At 44.7% G+C, this 20,855-nt stretch overlaps 2 protein-coding genes across 2 annotated transcripts in view; one reads left to right on the top strand and one right to left on the bottom strand.

Annotated features, from left to right (window-relative positions):
• LOC101330472 (C-C motif chemokine 4) overlaps positions 1-17,092 on the top strand; it is a 74,757-nt gene extending 57,665 nt beyond the window's left edge. The window contains exons 2-4 of the mRNA XM_019945521.3: positions 15,324-15,519; positions 16,026-16,140; positions 16,716-17,092. Coding sequence (XP_019801080.2) covers positions 15,444-15,519; positions 16,026-16,140; positions 16,716-16,803 — 279 coding nt within the window. The 5' untranslated portion in view covers positions 15,324-15,443 and the 3' untranslated portion in view covers positions 16,804-17,092. The remainder of the gene's footprint in view (positions 1-15,323; positions 15,520-16,025; positions 16,141-16,715) is intronic.
• On the bottom strand, positions 2,711-4,660 carry LOC101330180 (C-C motif chemokine 3-like). Its single transcript, XM_004328993.4, has 3 exons — positions 4,493-4,660; positions 3,725-3,839; positions 2,711-3,318 (listed from the first exon to the last, which is right to left on the bottom strand). Exons 1-3 carry the CDS (start codon positions 4,566-4,568, stop codon positions 3,228-3,230), a joined length of 282 nt encoding a protein of 93 aa, XP_004329041.3. The 5' UTR covers positions 4,569-4,660; the 3' UTR covers positions 2,711-3,227.
• Positions 17,093-20,855: the final 3,763 nt, after the last annotated feature.

Raw genomic sequence — 20,855 nt, 5'->3', positions numbered from 1 at the left:
ATCTCAATTCTCTTCTGATGTAATCTGCTACTGGTTTAAATGGTTGTTCCCATTTGCTTGCTGTTTACAAACCGTGCTGCAAAGAATATCTTTGTGTCTGATGAACCTATGGGCAGGACAGGAATAAAGACAAAGACATAGAGAATGCACTTGAAGACACGGGGAGGGGGAAGGGGAAGCTGGGACAAAGTGAGAGAGTAGCACTGACATATATACACTACCAAACTTAAAATAGATAGCTAGTGGGAAGCAGCTGCATAGCACAGGGAGATCAGCTCAGTGCTTTGTGACCACCTAGAGGGGTGGGATAGGGAGGGTAGGAGGGAGTGGCAAGAGGGAGGGGATATGGGATATATGTATACATATAGCTGATTCACTTTGTTATACAGCAGAAACTAACACAACATTGTAAAGCAATTATACTCCAATAAAGATGAAAAAAAAAAAAGGAGGGCTTCCCTGGTGGCGCAGTGGTTGAGAGTCCGCCTGCCGATGCAGGGGACACGGGTTCATGCCCCGGTCCGGGAAGATCCCACATGCCGCGGAGCGGCTGGGCCCGTGAGCCATGGCCGCTGAGCCTGCGCGTCCAGAGCCTGTGCTCCGCAACGGGAGAGGCCACAACAGTGAGAGGCCGGCGTACCGCAAAAAAAAAAAAAAAAAAAGAATATCTTTGTGTCTATATATAGTCCTGTCCTCTGGCAGTGTTGCTACAAAACAGATGCCTAGAAATGGAATCAGGGCAAACGGTATCTTGGTCCAATAATGTGTGCATTTTAATGTTTGCTTAGCAGTAGTGTTGAATTGTAGTCTAAAAGTTTCATCACTACAATTCTAAACTAATTTGGGGTACAAAAATTAGATTATTTTAAACAACATGAAACAATTGTGGGTCATAAAAATTAATACATGTTTGGTTTTCACACAAGTCTTTAGCATTTCTCCTCCTTCTGCCGGAAGGACCCGAGCTCAGTGTACATTTCTTATAGTTATAACTCAGGCAACCTATCTATTAAATAACTGAGTTGTCACAGTAACCCTATAAACAGAATCCTGCTCCACATGTAGGCTGGTTATCTTTTCCTTCTCTAACATTAGCCATGTATTTTGTGGAGCATGGATTCTAGCAAAATAATGTACAATATACCTGTTACCATATGCAGATGTGCACTGCATTTGGAAAAGAGCAGTGAATTCTATTGACTATTTCAGTGGTTCTCAGCTGTTAACATGCATGTGGAACCCCTGAAGCTTGGTAGAAATATCAATTCCCAGGTCCACACCTAAAAATTCTGACGTGAGTGGATTAAACAATCATTGCTTGTAATTTGAGTACAGGTGGATTACATTTTGGGAAATAACTTGGTTACTGGTTAAGAGCAAAGTCTGTAGTTACATCAAAATCTAGTTTTGGAACTCAGTTGTGCCGCTTACTTGCTGTGTGATCTTGGCCAATTTGCTTAACCTCTCTGAGCCCCAGCCCCAGTTTACTCTTCTGTCAAATGAAAATATTAATAGTACTTAAACTATACTAGGTCATTGTGAGGAGCAAATGAACACGGCAGAAAAAGCACTCAGCCTGGAGTAAGTCTCTAATATGTTAGTAACTGTTATTCAGAAAGTTTGATTTATCGTAAATATGTATTGCGAATACTCTTCTTAATGGTATCCATTCATGTACATTATGATTTGATTCATAAAATAGTCGTAATTTAAATGTTCTGGAAATGTGGCTCCCGAGTGTTGACTGAAAAAAATGCACAACCTAAAAGTTAAGAGTTAAGTTTTATTGATAGACAAAACTGAGCACTTAAGCCCAGGACACAGCACCTCAGATAACTCTGAGGGACTGCTCTGAAGAGGCAAGAGGGGAGCCGGGATATATAGGAGTTTTTGCAACAAAGACCAGGTAGTCGGAACATCAAAAGATTACTGTTAATTAAAGAAAACCAGCTGTCTCAGGTTAAGGAATTTAGTGCTTTTGTATGTATGGGAAGATGCAGGAGACTGGGCTCACTGAAATCATTCTTTTGATATGAACCTCAGCTATCTGGGGCCAGTATCTTGTGTTTTCTCATCCTGAGTTTCCTCAGGATGCACCATTGAGGGTGGCAGCAGCAGCTGACTGCTAGATGGTGGGCAACTTGTTTCTATCCTGAATTCCCTCAGGGCGTACCTCCGGAGGGGGGCGGCTGTAAGGTGATGGCTTGATGGCTGCAACATTCTTTGTTTACTGACACAGCAGGCAACATTTTTCATTCACAAGCAGAGTAGCTCTGTGGTAGCCCCCTTCCGTCTCTCCCAATTTTCCTCCATTTCCCATCTTCCTATTCTTTAAGCTACTATTCCTTTCAACCTGTGATTCTTTTTGTTAATTAATTTTTTTATTGGAGTATAGTTGATTTATAATGTTGTGTTAGTTTCTGCTGTACGGCAAAGTGAATCAGCCATACGTATACACATATCCACTCTCTTCTAGACTCCATTCCCATATAGGACATTACAGAGCACCAGATAGAGTTCCCTGTGCTATACAGTAGGTTCTTATTGGTTATCTTTTATATATAGTAGTGTGTATATGTCAATCTCAATCTCCCAATTTATCCCCCTCTTCCCCGTTGGTAACCATAAGTTTGTTTTCTATATCTGTGACTCAATTTCTGTTTTGTAAATAGGTTCACTTGTACCATTTTTCTAGATTCCACATATAAGCAATATCATGATATTTGTCTTTCGGAGAAAGTCAACCAGTGATTCTGATTTGCCAGATAAACGAAACCAAACTCAATGCCAGTTTACTTTTCAAAAGAGCATCTGTATTATTTCGCTTTGCTGAACACAGCACTGAACGGAAACATCCAATACACGATTGTCAGTCTGGTGGCATTGGCACCATCTCTGCGTAGAACAAGCTGCCGACAGTCAATTGTCAGCAGAGTGCAAGTGAATGGGGAGGGGAAGGTCTGTGAAAGGCGTCTTGGGACCTCTTGGAGCATACAGTCCCAGACACAGTGGGACACTGCAATTAAATTACAAAAATTAAATATTAATATTGTATATAAATAAGTTGCAATCTAAGTTAGGAGCGAGTCCCGGAGTGTTGCTGTTTGGAAACAAGCAGCACACAGGAGAGGTAGCTGTGGAGGTGACAGGGGTGTTTCCAAGGCTCAGACCCCTGCTGCCCAGTCGGGCCACTGAGGTCACTGGGTTCCTCAAAACTTCCAGGCCACTCAGGCACTCAGCTCCAGGTCAGTGATGTATTCCTGGACCCAGTCCTCACTGGGGTTGGCACAGAGCTGCCGGCCTCTTTTGGTTTGGAAGCTTTGGAGAAGGACAAAAGAATTACACACTGAGGAATCCAGCAGGGGGATCCTGGGCTCCCTGTGGCCCCTCCACCCCTCTCTCCTGGGAGGCCCAGGCCCTGCCACTCCCTCGGGGACCCTCTGCCTACCTCAGTCCAGAGAGACGCTCTCCCTGACTCAGGGGGCCCCTCAGAGGATGCAGCCTCCTTCTTCCCCTCCCTCCCTCTGGGCTGGCCTAGCACCCCCTGACTCTGCAAGCCTGGCCGGGTCAGGTCACAGCTCAGAGACCTGGGTCCTGTATACTTGATAGGCCCCGGAGGGCTGGGCTTGCCAGGATGGCGCCCCTGGCCTGTCTGTGCCCTTGGGTGCTGACTCCCATCCAACATCCCATCTCCCCAGAGGTGGGCGGGAAGACTGGCACTCACATGACACCGGGCTTGGAGCACTGGCTGCTGGTCTCAAAACAGTCAGCTACGAATTCGCGAGGAAGCTGCCAGGCAGTATAGGAGAAGCAGCAGGCCGTTAGGGTTTCAACCTCAACTGTGGAGGAAGGGACAGAATGAGGCTGAGTCATAGTTCAGAACAGGATGAGGAAGACTCGGAAGGAGAGAGACAGCCTGGCTTAGGGCACAGACTGGGAGACAGGTCACTGGAAGGCGCTGGGCATTTTTCCCTAGAAATATCCCTGTCTCTGTCCTTGTTTCTGTCTGCATCCTTCTTTATTTTTGACTCTTCACTGTGGGCTCTCTCTTTCTCTGTGTGCTCCAGACATCCAAACAGACTGTTCTTATCACATCTCCCTTCAGGAAATTGTTTCTGGTTCAAGAAATCACACCCCAGCAAAAGAAAAACCTTGGACAGCTCTCATGAGACATCCAAGGGACAAACTCTTGGGGGGACTTAGCGTGAGTTACTGGAAGACTGACACCATGGGGCGGTAACCAGATTTGGATTCTGCCTCTTGCCAACTCTTTTGTTTAGGTCCCCGTTTTACCATCTGTAAAATGGGACTGTAACTCCCCAACCCTTGCTCCAGATCTGAGGACCCCTTTATAAAGATAAAAATTAAAATCTTGAAGAGAAAGGCCAAAATGTTTCATAACCCTTTAAGAAGATCTTTATTTTCTCTTGGGGGCTCTCAAGGCCAAGTAAAGTTTGGTGTGGGGAGCCCTGCAACTACTGCACAGACTCACATGGTGCCGAGAAGACCTGGCCGCAGAGGGCCATGGGGCAGAGGAGGACGGCGAGGGCAGCAGCGGGCACCTCCATGATGCTGAGCAGACAGAGTGTGGCCTTGAGTGTGGGACTGGGTGCTCGCTGCTGCCTGCGTCCTTCTTTAGTGAGAGGCCATCTCCCCAGCTCTTTATAGGCAGCCCTGATGGATGGGGAAGTGGAATCTGGGAGTGAGGAAGGAAATTTTTAAGCGTCGTGATGCTTTCACGTGGTTTCATAACTCAGGGTCCGTGGCAACCACAGGGGCTCAGGATATCCAAGAATAGCAGCTGCCAGCTACGAGTCTCAGCCCGCAACACATGACTTGTTCTGGTTTCATGTGAGGAAATGGTTTCCCCTGTGAGCGGCGGCAGAGGGGTGTGTGTCCACCCAGGGCTATTCTCAGCCGGTCCCTTCCCCTCATGACTTCTCCAGCTCTGACCTTTCCACAGAGCTGAAACTGCTGCGTTTCCCCAGCTGCTCTAACCACAAGGATAGGGCAGGTGTGATACTGCCCTGGAGGGTGGCACAAGCTTCCCTTGGATGCAAGGGACTGAATCAAGGAATCCACGCTAGGGGACTAGGAAGCATGAGGTCATGTTTCCGTCATGTGTCCAGTCATCAGTCACCGAGTGACCAGGGGCACTGGGTTAAACACTAGTTGAAAATCATAAAGAGACATTAGATGCGGGTGTTAATATGTCAGAAGCCTAAACATATTTATACCCACTAACCTAGAGATCGCATTTCTAGGAAAGAGTTCTAAAGAAACAGGCCCAAATGTGGAGGCATCTTCAGGCAGGAAGGTGCTGACCCAGCCACATTTATAACTCTAAATAAGGAAACCTAAATTTTCCTCTATCAGGGAATGATAAACTCAGTTATGATATATCCACTGGAATGTTTGTTATTAAGCCCTTAAACTAAATGAAGCAGCATAAATATAATCGTAACATCAGTTGTCAAAAAGTAAGATAAAAATTATACCAACTGAATAAGATGAAGAATTATACAAATATATACGTGTATATGTGTATATACACATATACGATAAATATTGTAACCATAAATTGTGTGTGTGTATACACACACAGAGATATATGGTCTAGGCATGGAAAAAATAAAAAACATTGGCAATAAATGCCCAAAGCATCATTAGTACTTAACGCTGTGTGACGGATGAATGGGCGATTTTGTTTTCCTTTTTTTCTGGAATTTTCTCTTTTTTTTTTTTTGGAGTAAGAATGTATTACCTTCCTGGTCAGCCCACAGATTTATGAACACATTCTGTCTTAAAACATTTCCAACACCACCAGTTGGAAGGTAGGTTGTTGGCAGATGTTTAATTTGAAAGAATTTTTGGATAAATATACTAAGGTTTCTTTCGAATGGTCTTTGCTAAAATGAAGTCTTGATTTCCATTTCTCTGAACTATTTTGAGGAACCTGTAAGATATTTACATAAGTAATGCCAAATTCGGAGCAGTGTTCCTTTCCTATTCTTTTCAACTCATAATTTCAGTGGTGTGAAAGAGTTTACTTTCTTAGCCAGATGTATATATTTTCTTTTCCATCCTTTATTGTTACAGAATTAGTGGGCATAAATCACATTTTACATTGAGAAATAGATTTAGTTCTTTCTAGTGATCTTTTAAAAAATGTTATTGAAGTATAGTTGATTTACAATATTGTGTTGATTTCTGCTGTACAGCAAAGTGATTCAGTTATACACATATATATATATATTCTTTTGAATTATGGTTTATCTTTTCTAATGATCTTTATCCTCTAGGTGCCCCCAGTCTAGTAGGAGCAGGTAGAGTATAAACAGATAACCACAGCACTTAACAGAAACTGCTAAGATTCTCAGGAGAAAAATAAATGAAAGCTCAGAATGTGAGGAAGAGGGAGTCATGGTCTCCCTTGGGAGGATAGGGAAAGGCGTCATGGAAGGGATGGAATTTTGATTGGGTCTTGAAAGAGACACAGGATTTGAACATATATAGATGGGGTGGCAGTAGATGGCCTGGCCTGCTAATGCAGAGTCACAGGTGTGAAATTGCTGGGTCAGAGGGAGGAGTGAGTCCTTCAGAGTAGCTGCACGGTGGAGGGGCAAATATGGATGAAGAAGCTGCATTAGGACCAAACCAAGAGGGCTTTGAATTCCCCCAAAAGGAGTTAGAACAATGGAGGAGATAAGACATAAGCAGAGTGAGACCACACCTGAGGAATTCTGTCCTTCCTGTGTCCGTAGAGTTACTTCTCTTAAAACACATGGGCTGTGTTTCCATCCCATCCCTATGATTGCTAATGCTGGTCCGAGGGAGGTGCAGCAAAGGCAAGATTTGGGGCAATGGCAGGTTTCACTGGGGCTGTAGCATCCAGCTGTCTTCCTTTGTTACTGTCAATTCCAGAATATGGAGTCTATCATTTGCTTCACTGGAAACTCCAGGTCACAGACAATGCCTCCTCCTCAACGTCCACCCCCTCTGCCCCAGCCCTCAGTCGATACCCTGAATTGAATTCCCTCATTTACTTCTTGGGGGAACCCCGTTCACACTCGTGATTTAGTTTCTGAGAGCAGGCGTCTCTGAATTGAGGAGGTTGAGAAGAAGGAAATGGAAACTGCTGAGTCAATCACGTTTCTGATAACAGACTTTATTATTTAGCTCTGCCATTGCAGCACTTTCCACATTGTGTGATAGTTATCTTTGTAATTGTCTCTTCAAAAATCTAGACCTGTTGATTTTATTTATTTTTAGATTATTATTGGAGTATAGTGGATTTACAATGTTGTGTTAGTTTCTGGTGTACAGCAAAGTGATTCAGTTATATATATTCTTTCATATTCTTTTCTGTTAAGGTTTATTCCAAGATATTGGAATATAGTTCCCTGTGCTATAAGTAGGTCCTTGTTATTTTATATATAGTAGTTTGTATCTACTAATCCCAAACTCCTTAATTTATCCCTTCCACAACCCTGCCCCTGCCTTTCCCCTTTGGTAACCATAAGTTTGTTTCCTATGTCTGTGAGTCTGTTTCTGTTTTATAAATAAGTTCATTTGTATCATAGTTTAGATTCCACGTATAAGTGATATCATACGATATTTGTCTTTCTCTGACTTACTCACTTAGTATGGTAATCTCTAGGTCCATCCATGTTGCAGCAAATGGCATTATTTCATTCTTTATGGCTGAGTAGTATTCCATTGTGCATGCATATGTGTGTGTGTGTGTGTTTGTGTGTCTGTATACCACATCTTCTTTATTCATTCATCTGTCAATAGACATTTAGGTTGCTTCCACGTCTTAGCTATTGAAAATAGTTCTGCTGTGAACATTGGGGTGCTTATTTCTTTTCCAGTTAGAGTTTTCATCTTTTCCGGATACATGCCCAGGAGTGGGATTTCTGGATCATATGGTAACTCTATTTTTTGTTATTTAAGGAACCTCCATACTGTTTTCCATAGTGGTTGTACAAATTTATATTCCCACCAACAGTGTAAGAGGGTTCTTTTTCTCCACACCCTCTCAGCATTTATTATTTGTAGACATTTTAATGATGGCTATTTTGACCGGTGTGAGGTGATACCTCATTGTACTTTTGATTTGCATTTCTCTAATAATTAGTGATGTTGAGCATCTTTTCATGTGCCTATTGAATGTCCTGTTGATTTTAAACCAAATTCATACCATGTCTTGGTGGACTTAAACCAAATTCTAACACATGTTGATTATAACATGGTTAATTTTCTGACATAGTCTCTATGTCTTATAATTTTATTCTTTTTGATAAATATAAAATTCTATCTTAGTGATTATATATTTGTAAGATTTTTCATATCAATCCTAAAACCAGGAAATAGCTCTTTGTCATATATGTTTTTATTTGGATCAGGAAAATAACATACTTGTATGCAGAGTATGTGCTCCGTATGCACATATTTAATGAATAATGTAAGGAAACCTTAGGATGGATGAGTTGGAAGGGTCTCAGAAATATCCTAGGAGGTAAATTAATGTTCCCAGGTAAAATGACTTGCCCAGGATCAGAGAGATGGAATTAGTCAGTTTTACATTTCAGTGTCTACATTATTTAACAATGTATCTCCAACAGTAATCGCAATGCATTAATAAGTATTTGGTGAATGAATGGTTCATTGATTTGACGAACAGTGTGTATTATGGCCAACGTCTCACTAGGGAGTTGAAATACTAATATTATATAAAGGATCAGAAAGGCCGTGGTGTCAAGGTCTTGATCTTTGGGGACCACCAAGATCTCTTACGTGGTGATCACAGAAACTGGCCAACGGTCAACATGGTGGATCCTTCAGCATGGAGGGCCTTGATTTGTGTCCTAGCTTTCTGGTTCGTTCCAGCCTCTTTGAGGCCCCACCTCAGTCCAGCAGAACATCCCAGCCACGAGAACAGGGAATTCTGGCTGAATAATCAGGTTCTGCAACACCTCTGCCTAGTCCGGCTCTGCTCACCTCCTCATTGTTTCCTGTGCCCTGGCCCTGATGGATTGGTTTCGTTCCAGTTTCCGGTCCCATAGCTCTACATCCCCAGGCGTCAATCTCAGCTCTCTCCCTTTGGCAGCAGTGGTTCCATGGATGGGCTCATTGATAATGACACCCTTTTTTGGCCCGGCCTTGGCCTCCTTTTTTCCAGCTGTGGTCCACAGAGTCAGGCTGCAGCAGGCTTGGCCCTGCCTTTCATGTGGGCAGAGAAAATATCCTGGGGGCCCATTTCTAGCATCCTAGAGAGACAGTGTCTCACTGACGCAGCCCCTTCTTTCTGCAGCCAGGCCCTTTCCTATCTTGAGTTCTTCTTGTCATTCTCCTCTGGCCATTTTGTGTGTGTGTGTGTGTGTGTGCGTGCATGTGCACGTGCACGCAGATCAGGGCGTACATCTTGGTACTGGTACCAAGATGTACTGGTCCCCTTGGTACTTGGTACCTTCCACCTGTCCCCCTGCTCCTCCTTCTGTGACTCAGTAAAAAGCATTCCCTCTTACCAGGTTTCCAAGCCAGAAAGCTGGGAGTCACCCTGACTCCTCCCTCCCCCTCATCTCCTCCATCTATTCAACTACTGACTCTGTTGTATACTTGAAATTAAGTGTATCTACTTCTCATCTTTCCCATTGCCACTGTCTTAGGTGGGTCCTTGTCACTTCTTGTCATGACAAGAGTGTCCTGTCAATTGCTTTTTCCTCCAGTTGCCTCTCTTCAATTTGTCCAGCACAAGGCATTTGAAGTGATTTTGATCAAATCAGTCTCTGTCTCTCTCTGTTGAAAACCTTCAAACAGTCTACCTTGTTTCCAGCATGAAATGGAAGCTTCCCCTCTGTGACCTGACCTCTGTCTCCCCCTTTGGCCTTGTTTCTTGCCACCTTCAGACTTCCTGGAAACAAAGACTCAGCTCTCTAAACTACATGTGATTCCTTAAAAATGCAGGTCTCTGCTCTGCTTTTTATGAACCAGGTGTCACTTGGCAAAGCACAATTTCCCTTTCGTGTAGATCACAGGGCAGAGTGAAATTCTATAAGCATGGGTATATCCCGTGAAAGCTGCAGAGATTAGTATTTAGACCAAATAAAGGAAACCACTGTTTAATTACCTTAATTTTCTAAGGAAAAGAGAGAAATCCATGGATTGCAGTATTCAAAGACATGCAAAATGCAAAACCGAAAGATACTTTACATCATAATAACACAAATTTGGCCATTAAGCTTTAACATAAATTTATAAGAAACACATTTCCCTTTTCTGATTTATTTACGCTCTGGAGCCATACCTTCTTGGTATCATTTCAAAATCTGTCATGTACGAGCTGTGTGTTACTTACCTTCAGTAGGTTACTTACCTCTCTGTGCTTCAGTGTCCTCATGTGTGAAAGGGGATAATAACAGTACCTACCTCAGAGCACTGCTGTGAGGATGAAATGCATTAATATCTATAAAGGCTTAGAACATGACTGGCTCATAGTAAGTGTTATGTGTTAGTTACTATTATCATTATAACTGCAATATTTCAAGTAATCTATTTTATATATTTTAAAAAGCACGGGTCTCTTGTTCTTTGCCTGAATGACCCCACCCTCACACTCTTCCTGGTTAATCATCCTTCAAGTCTCAGCTCAATTTAGAATAGAGGAAGGTTAGAACAACCTGAATGGGCTAAGTAACAGATTGGTTAAATATAAATTTTGGTATAAAAGTTTGGAATATCCCCACACTGAAACATCATGCATGCTAATTTTGTTTCTTATGAAGTTTTTCTTTTTTATTAAATTTATTTATTTTTGGCTGCGTTGGGTCTTCGTTGCTGTGCGCAGGCTTTCTCTAGTTGCGGTGAGCGGGGGCTGCTCTTTGTTGTGGTGCGTGGACTTCTCATTGTCATGGCTTCTCTTGTTGCAGAGCACGGGCTCTAGGTGTGCAGGCTTCAGTAGTTGTGGCACGCGGGCTCAGTAGTTGTGGCCCACGGGCTCAGTAGTTGTGGTGCACGGGCTTAGTTGCTCCGCGGCATGTGGGATCTTCCCGGACCAGGGCTCAAACCCGTGTCCCCTGCACTGGCAGGCGGATTCTTAACCACTGCGCCACCAGGGTAGCCCTGCCCTTCACCTTTGACAGCTAAAGAGCAGGTCTGTGGCCGGTGACAAAGGCACATTTCCACTTTAAGAAGATTGGGACCATCACTGATGAATGGCTTCAACCAGCTCACTGTCCTATGGACTCCATCCTGAACCCTGCACTTCGAATAATTGTGTACTTATTTCTTCAATCTGCAATCCAGTTTCTGCTCCCATTCTCTCCAAGGGATTTGGCTACCATATCGGCAAGACTAAAGGATTTACCTTTTCTTAGTTTATTGTCTTGGCAGAACAACCATATATTCCAGATCCCCTTGGCTTTGCAGTTGCAACATTCACTCACAAGGAATTCTCTAGTTCCGGGCACTCCACTTCCTAGTGGCTAAGTCTCTTGGTCCCGACACCCAATGGTCTCTCCTACACTTGCATCTCAGCACTCTCCTTCCACAAAAGCACAGCATGTCGGGATTGCCCACCTCTGCTTCCCGCCCCTCAGCAGGATTGTAATCTCTTCTGAGAGTCTGGTACCTTCAGAGACTTCCCACGTGTGATCTCAAAGGGTCACACCTGTCAAAGAAGTTTGGTCATCTCTGGACCAGGAGTTGGAAGAAATTGGGTCTTGACGCATATCCTATGTAAGCTTAATCAAGTTTTTTAACTTTTCTAGGTCTTGCTTCCTAATCTGAGCCATGGCAAAACAGATTGGGATCAGATAAAACCATAGACATGGATATGCTGAGGGAAATCCAAAGACCTTTGGAAGGTCTTGTTACTGCTGTGGCCACTGGTCCTGCTTTCAGGACCACTGGGGAGGCTGGGAGGACAAAATGACAAAACAGATGTGAAAATTCCCAGGATGGAGTTTCGAGCACAGTGGCCGTCAAGGGCGTGGGAGGGGAAACCTCTTATCAGCACGAGTGAGGGGAAGTGGAGGACTTCCCTGCTCAGGAGTGAGGGGGTGGCCCACAGTATGCCCGTGGGGCTCTCTGGAACCATGGTTAACTCTCGCTGTCACTTCTCACATCCCTGAGCTGGAAAGAGCTGAGTCCTAGAATAGTATCCTTTACCATGAAACCACTGGGCATGTGGGTTGAGGAAGAAGGAGGAGGAGTGACTCCCATCAAGGCTGGGGAATCATATTCTGGATAGAGTGTCAGATGCCTAGTTAATTCATACTTCATTTGACCAAATGGACTTCATGTCCAGAGTCCATATTACCTATCACACCCCCTCCCATTAAAACTGGTAGTTTGAGCTGCCTCTGGACACTTATTAATACCTACTGTGTAGGGCTTCCCTGGTGGTGCAGTGGTTAACAATCCGCCTGCCAATGCAGGGGACATGGGTTCAAGCCCTGGTCCGGGAAGATCCCACATGCCACGGAGCAGCTAAGCCTGTCCGCCACTACTACTGAGCCTGCACTCTACAGCCTGCGAACCACAACTACTGAGCCCAAGTGCCACAACTACTGAAGCCCGCGCACCTAGAGCCTATGCTCTGCAACAAGAGAAGCCACCCAATGAGAAGCCCAAGCACTGCAACAAAGTGTAGCCCCCGCTCACCACAACCAGAGAAAAGCTCACGCACGGCAACAAAGACCCAAGGCAGCCAAAAATAAAAATAAATAAATAAATTTTAAAAATACCTACTGTGTACACAGAGATAAGCATAACCCAGTTTCTGCATTAAGGAACTCCCTTTCTAGGAGCGGAGACAACCAAGTAGGCAGATATTTTATAGGTGATGTGATGGAGGTAGCACAAAGGGAGGTACAGAGTTCAGTTGGAAGAGAGGTCAGGGAAGGTTCTCTAGAGGAGATGAGCACTTTTTTGGTTGTGTATTTGAGAGGCATTTGTTATCATTCTCTATCGACTATTACTTAGAAATGGCCTCAATGTATAAACCTTGGAGGCCATTGATTTAGCTAAACATTTTGACACAAGCCTTTGTACTCCCTGTGTGAACGTTCACTGGTGTGAACACAGCATTATTGTTAAGACCTTCATGAATAAAAAAATTTTGCCTGCATGAGCCAAAGATCAAATCTAAGGCTAGGAGGCAAAAATCAACAAACGCACTGCGTGGCTAGTCACCCACTCTTATCTATCATCATTCTTCTTACATATTTTCATAAGAGTTATGTCCTTCCATGGCTTGAAGATCAGCGCTCCCCACTTATGTAGACGGAGGTCTCCACGTCAAGGGCTCTTCCTTAGTGCACAGTGGATTTAGTCTTGACCTGGAACTATTCATGTACAGCCAAGAGATGGCTTTCTCCATCCTTTGGCTCTCTGACATTTTGTTTCTACCTCTGACATGACACATACCTTATTCCATCTCACAAGACAGTGATTTCTGTCACTGTCAGCACCATCACTAGACTAAGGACTCTGAGGGCAGCGATGGGTCGTCATTCAGCTCTGTCTGTCCTGACAAAGAACAGGTGACTACTCAATTGGGTTGAATGGAAATGCCAGGATAACGAAGTCTGTGTAGATTCCGGGTACCACGAGACACATCCTTCTTCCCTTGAAGCAAGGTTCTTGATGCATGAAGATGAAACTCCATCAACCAGGAGAGACCACGAGAGATACTTGCATAAGTGATATCAGAGATTGTAGAGTGTTAGAGTTGGGGATGGGGGTCTTGGTGAAGATCAGAACACTTGAAGCAAGACTCACAGGAAGAAAGGAGTGAGGACAGAAAGGATAAAGAAAAGAAGTACAGTCTGTGTGCATGTGTAGGTGATGGGAGCAGGGAGAGAGGAGAGTGATGAAGTAGGAAGACATTGTACTTTATTTAGTGACACTGAAATGCTCCGAGATGCTGCTCTGACTCCTTCTATCGCACATCTCTACAGCACCCAGGAGGCCTGGCTCCCTCTTTTCACTCTTCATTCTTCCTTTTCAAAGCAGAGGCAGGTAGCAATGTGGGACTGTGGGTGAGCAGGTGGATCAGAGTGGTTGAGCTGAAGGTGGATAGAGGTCTTGATCCCATCATCCTAATGGCCCTCATTTGCCCTGATTCATGCACTGCTGTATTCCTGGCCTTTGGAAGCTTCGTGTAGTCACCTTCAGGCCCACGGCAGCTGCTGAACCAGGCAGGGCTTTAGAGGAACACAAGGAATTCCCTGTGGATGTCTGGGAAACACCCACAGGCTTAGATTATATACTTTATCTGTAACATAGATGAATTCACTGTCAGCTTTATCCAATTCCATGTTTATACTGGAAGAACATTCTTTATCTGGGTCTTCTAAACTTGATTCTTCCTGATTTCTTTCTCCTTTTCTGTTATTGGCCCAAGGGAGCACACTGAAATCTTGATTTCTTTTGCATTCTTTGGGACAGATGGACCACACCCCTTTCCTGTATTCAGCCCTGATAAGATGGGTCTTTGTGTGTGGCGTGGCCCCTAGGTGGCCAGCAGTTCCTCTCTCTGTGGTCACATTCTATATTTGTTCTGGAGATGACAGGGTAGAAAGAAAATGGATTTTAGAGTCAGATGAACCTCAGTCCAAATCTTGGCACTGCCACTTAACAGCTGTGTGGCCTTGAGATGATCACGGAACCCTGTTCTGTCCTCTGAATCTCATTGCTTCAGGGGAATAATCACACCCTGCTCAGGGTTATGGTAGGGTTAGATGTATGTGTATAACGCAGCTTGCCTAGTGCCTGACACATAGTAAATGTTCGCTGTGTAGAAGCTACACTTCTGCTGGGGCCTTCTGCACACTGGACAGAAGCTGGACACTTTCGTTATGCCCAAGGAAATATACAGGGCACTAAAGTTCACTCTGCCTAGCAGAAGGAGGCCTGCAGTGGGACATGGAATCCTGGCTTCCTCCCCTTCTTGGGGCCAAGCCTGTGGTGACCCTAGAAAGACTGACATGAAGTCTCTAGCTTCTGGAGGTGCTAACCACCAAGAGCGTGATGGTTCTCATCTACAAGCCCCTTCTAGCAGGTGTGAAGGTTCTATCTTTCTGGTTGGGTTTGCAATTCTCCCCCAAGCCTCAGTCACTGCCTTTGGTATACCACTTCCCTCTAGGGTTCAGCCCACTTCTTCTCTCCTACACCTCCCTCCGCTTTCCTCCGTGATGACACTGCTGGGGAAAAGAAAGCTGTGCAGAGGTCCTCAGCCAGCTAGCTTCAGTTTCCTTATTGGCACCATGACATCATCTGTACCCTGGAAATTCCACTCTCCCCCATCTCTGTCCCAGGCCTCAGAGTTCCTATAAAGAAGGGCTCCCAACTCAGTATCAGCACAGAGCACAGAAGGGTTCTGAAGCTTCTGGGTTCTGCAGTCCGAGCTCCAGGCAAGTCTCTCCTCAACCAAGACCATGAAGCTCTGCCTGACTGTCCTCTCCTTCCTCGTGCTCTCAGCTGCTTTCTGCTCTCCGGCTCTCTCAGCACCAAGTAAGTCCATTCTTCCAGCTGCCACTGAGTCAGGATGTAGGCAGCGCTGACTTTTCTAGTTGGGGCTGGTCCAACACTAACATCTGGGGATGCGACAAAAGGGAGCAGGGAAGATTCCTAAGTAGCCTGCAGGTAAACGTAGAGTCTGGTAGACACTCAGTAATATTCAAGTTCCCGTTTTCTTAAGAAATAGCAACCCATAGACTGGTTTAAGCAAGTCCCTGTCTCTCTCTGTGCCTTGGTTTCCCCATCTGTAAAATGAAGGGAGTTAGACCTGTGCTCTAAGACCCGATACAGCCTGAACCTTCTAGAATCCTTTCGTGGTCTTCTCCTAGGATTCTCTATTCAGAATAAGACTCCTACTCAGAGTGGGTGGGATTAGATACAAGGGACCATATTTGGGGATCTGGCAGATCCACAGGGATGCCCTTTGAATATCTATAACTAGAAGCCAAAATGAATAGCTCTGGGTAGAGCTTCTGTCTCACCTTGGCCTTTCTTCCCAGTGGGCTCAGACCCTCCCACTGCCTGCTGCTTCACTTACACCCTGCGGAAGCTTCCTCGCCACTTTGTGATCGATTATTACGAGACCAGCAGTCTCTGCTCCCAGCCAGCTGTCGTGTGAGTATCAACCCTGGGGCCTTTCTTGGAGGCGAGGGTAAGGGCAGGATTAGAAAAGGGGGCCTGTTTGAGGTGAGGGGAGATGAAGCAGTAGGGAGGCAGGTGTCAGGGCTGAAGGCCTCCCTGAAAGCAGTGAGGAACAGGTCATGGTGTCACCTGCTGAGACCTGGAGAGGGCTGGGTGGGAGCTAAAGGAGGGGAAGGTGCTTTCCGGGGAGGAAGTTAGCTAGAGGCCAGGAAAACAGGGAAGGTCAAAAAGATGATAGAAGATGTGGGCTGAATTCTTAAACCATACTTAGAAAACACGTGCCAAAGTCATTGCTAGGGGCAGCAGGGAATGAATGGGGAGATATGTCCACATTGATTGCAAAACTCATTGGTTCCTAATCTGGGCAACTCAGGAGGCCACAGCTAAACCCAAGGAGGAAGTTACAAGGAATCAGGTCCCAGCAGCACCCCAGGAAGGGTCTTCTCACCCAGTAGGCTGTCCAGCATGAGCCATGGTGAAGGACAGGGAGATACCCGCCACAGGCAAGGTCCCATGGGATTCTAACCTGTCCACTCTTTGCTCCACAGATTCCAAACCAAAAAGGGCAGGCAGGTGTGCGCCAACCCCAGTGATCCCTGGGTCCAGGAGTACATGGATGACCTTGAACTGAACTGAGCCGCTCTGAGGGCGGGGCAAGTGTTCTGCAGGAAAGATCACCTGAGCCCGACGCACCCTCTCCACACTCAGGACCCCTCCGGGCAGTCCCTGTTCCTTCTCTTAATTTAATCTTTATTACGTACTATGTTATTATTGTATTTGGTGTTGTTTCCCACTATTTATGTTTGTTTTGCCGAAGGACATGTGTCCCCCATGGGGATGGTCCACCATCACTGTTTCTCTGCTATTGCGGATACATGGATAATGCAATTGAGTCCAAGTGTTAATAAAATTTTTTAAAAATGTAGACAGTTTCTTCGTGTTTTAATTTGATTTGCGGTAAAGGGAATTGCCTGCTATTATGAATAGTTTCCAAACACAATAAGAATGAGCAATTACTGAGTCCTTAATATGGGCTAAAATGTCTAGAGATACAAACTTCACTTAATACTATTAGCAAGGATTTTAACACCCTTATGAAGTAGGGACTGTTATCCTCAATTTTACGGATGTAGAAACAGAGGCACAGAGGTGATGTGACTTGCTAAGGCATGTAGGTCTGCTTGGGGTGCACCGTGAAAGGCTGATCCAAAAAGATACCTGTGCTGCTGAGGGCTATCATTTCAACATCTTGTAGGGAAGCTGTAAATAGGAACAGCAGCACAACAGAGAGGGAAGATGAAGCAGCTCAGAATCAGAAAAGTGGGCCTCCATCACTCACTATCATTAAGAAAGTCATCTTGGGGGCTTCCCTGGTGGCGCAGTGGTTGAGAGTCCGCCTGCCGTTGCAGGGGACACGGGTTTGTGCCCCGGTCTGGGAAGATCCCACATGCCGCGGAGCGGCTGGGCCTGTGAGCCATGGCCGCTGAGCCTGCGCGTCCGGAGCCTGTGCTCCGCAACGGGAGAGGCCACAACAGTGAGAGGCCCGCGTACCGCAAAAAAAAAAAAAAGTCATCTTGTCTCATTGGACCTCAATTTTCACCCCTGTAAAGTGGGAGTGATATTATTCACTTTGAAGGGGTGTTATGATATGATGTGTAAAGCTCTCATCGTGGGGCCTGGTGCCTGGAAGTTTCTCTCTTTCCCTCTCTGAGCCTCAGCTTTTTCACTTAAAATGGGCTATAACGTCTATCCTCCCAGGGTCATCAGGCAGATTAGATTAGTGGATCGGCCCTCCAGAGCCAAAGCAAATGCAAAGTGTGGTCATGAGGACAAAAGAACAGATGTCAGATTTGGTTCTAGAGTGTGATGGGAGTAACCCAAGGCCACTTAACAACCCTTCGGTCATGACTTCCTATGACATGGGTCAGGCAGAACATGACTCTCTAGTAGAATTACATGCACAATTAAATCTTGATTCACAAGCTGGGAGGAACCTCTCAGACCATCTGGTCCAGCCCTATCTTAGTACAGAAACTGAGGAATAAGAACTGAGAAGTGACTTTCTAAAGGCCACCCAGAGAGCATCAAGGCCAGTGTCAAGCCCCAGGTTAGTCCCCTTTTCTGTGCTCGTTGTGCCATGCCTCCATGGTCCCCAAAAGGACAGCTCATCGTGTAAGTAGGGTAAAGAGGGAGCTACGTCAAAATTGTTTGTGTTCTTTTTTTTTTTTATTGAACTATAGTTGATCTATAATGTGTTGTTTCAGGTGTACAGCAAAGTGATTCAGTTATATATTCATATATATATTATATATATATATATATATTCTTCATATTCTTTTCCATTATAGGTTATTACAAGATATTGAATATAGTTCCCTGTGCTCTACAGTAAATCCTTGTTGTTTAGCTATTTTATATATAGTAGTGTGTATCTGTTAATTCCATACTCCTAATTGATCCCTCCCCTCTCTCCCTTTCCCATTTGGTAACCATAAGTTTGTTTTCTGTGTCTGTGAGTCTGTTTCTGTTTTGTAAATAAATTCATTTGTTTTGTTTTGTTTTTAGATTCCACATATAAGTGATAATGTACAGTATTTGTCTTTCTTTGTCTGACTTAGTACGATAATTTTCAGGTCCATCCATGTGCTGCAAATGGCAATATTTCATTCTTTTTATGGCTGAGTAATATTCCATTGTATATGTGTACCACATCTTCTTTATCCACTCATCTGTCGATGGACATTTAGGTTGCTTCCATGTCCTGGCTACTGTATTGTAAATAGTGCTGCAATGAACATTGGGGTGCATGTATCTTTTCAAATTACGGTTTTCTCAGGGTATATGCCCAGGAGTGGGATTGCTGGATCATATGGTAGCTCTATTTTTAGTTTTTTAAGGAACCTCCATACTGTTCTCCATAGTGGCTTTACCAGTTTGTATTCCCACCAACAGTATAGGAGGGTTCCCTTTTCTCCACACCCTCTCCAGCATTTATTTATTTATTTTTTTAAAAAAAATGTTGAGCCTTCTTTTAATTAATTTATTTTTATTTTTGGCTGTGTTGGGTTTTCGTTTCTGTGCGAGGGCTTTCTCTAGTTGTGGCAAGCGGGGGCCACTCTTCATCGTGGTGCGTAGACCTCTCACTGTCGTGGCCTCTCTTGTTGCGGAGCACAGGCTCCAGACGCACAGGCTCAGTAGTTGTGGCTCAGGGGCCTAGTTGATCCGCGGCATGTGGGATCTTCCCAGACCAGGGCTCGAACTTGTGTCCCCTGCATTAGCAGGCAGATTCTCAACCACTGCGCCACCAGGGAAACCCCAGCATTTATTATTTGTAGACTTTTTGGTGATGTCCATTCTGACCAGTGTGAGGTGATACCTCATTGTAGTTATGATCTACATTTCTTGTTTGAATGTTCTTAGTCTGATGCAAAAGCAGAACTGAGACTATGTACCTCTCTGGGGCCAATAGACACAATTTCCTTCCTTGCCCTGCCCTCAGCCACTCCCATCATCCCAGAGCTCCTGTAGAAACCTCCTTCAGATTCTGCAGGGACTGAGAAAAGGAGGTTGGGGAGGGGCAGAACTGATCCCAAAATGTGTGAGAAGAGGCTAGCAGCAAAGAACCTGACTGGTCTTGTCTTCTACTTCTCATCTGCCTAGATCTGAGCTGTCCAATACGTAGCCACTAGCCACAAGTAGCTATTTAAATTTCAATTAAATTTAATTTCAGTTAAATAAAATTTGAAATTCAATTCCTCAGTTGCACTAGTCACATTTCAGGTGCTCACTGGCTACATGTGGTTCGTGGCTGCCACGTTGCATGGTGCAAATGTAGAACATTCCTATCATCATAGGAAGTTCCATTGGACCAATATCCTCAGGGCCTAAAGGGAGGGAAAGGACGGGTAATTGGGGTGGCCGGGAAGGTTAGGGTATGGTCTTTGGTGAAAGATACACACCATTCTGAGGGAAGGGGTTGGGAGAGAGAATTCATGATCCCCAGGCCTGAGACAAGGTATAGATCTCTGTGGTAGGCTGAATAATGGCCCCCAAGATGTTCACATCCTAATCCCCAGAATCTGTGAATATTCCTTTATAAGGTAAAAAAGCCTTTGCAGATGTGATCAAGTTAAGAATCTTGAGATGAAGAGATTATCCTGGATTATTTTTCTGGATCCTAAATCTGATCATAAGTGTCCTTATAAGAGGGTGCAGAAGGAGATGTGACCACAGAAGAGAAGGCAATGTGAAAACAAAAGCAAGATGCCATGCTGCTGGCTTTGAAGATGGAGGAAGAGGCCACGAGCCAAGAAATGCAAGAATGCAGCTCTAGAAGCTGGAAAAGGCAAGAAAATGGTTTCTCTCCTAAAACTTCCAGAAGGAGCACAGCCACCTTGATGTCAGCTCAGTGGATGAGATTGTGGACTTCTGACCTCTAGAACTTTAAGAGCATAACTGTGTATTTTTTTAGGACACCAAGTTTGTGTAATTTGTTACAGCAGCAATAGGAAACTAATACAGTCACCAATGGAAGGGTCATTGACAATGACCCCCTCCAGCTTAGTGTGGAAGGGAATGGAACATTCTAGAAGGTGAGACAAACTTACCCACAGGAGAAACTCAGGGCAAAGTGGACACATTCCAAGGTGACAGATTATGATGAGGTGAGGCATCTCAAGAGGAGGGGC

The sequence above is a fragment of the Tursiops truncatus genome, chromosome 20, assembly GCF_011762595.2.
Source record: "Tursiops truncatus isolate mTurTru1 chromosome 20, mTurTru1.mat.Y, whole genome shotgun sequence".
NCBI classification, from domain to species: domain Eukaryota; kingdom Metazoa; phylum Chordata; class Mammalia; order Artiodactyla; family Delphinidae; genus Tursiops; species Tursiops truncatus.
Note: the sequence above shows the minus strand (reverse complement) of the source record. Positions and strands in the feature narration are given on the sequence as shown.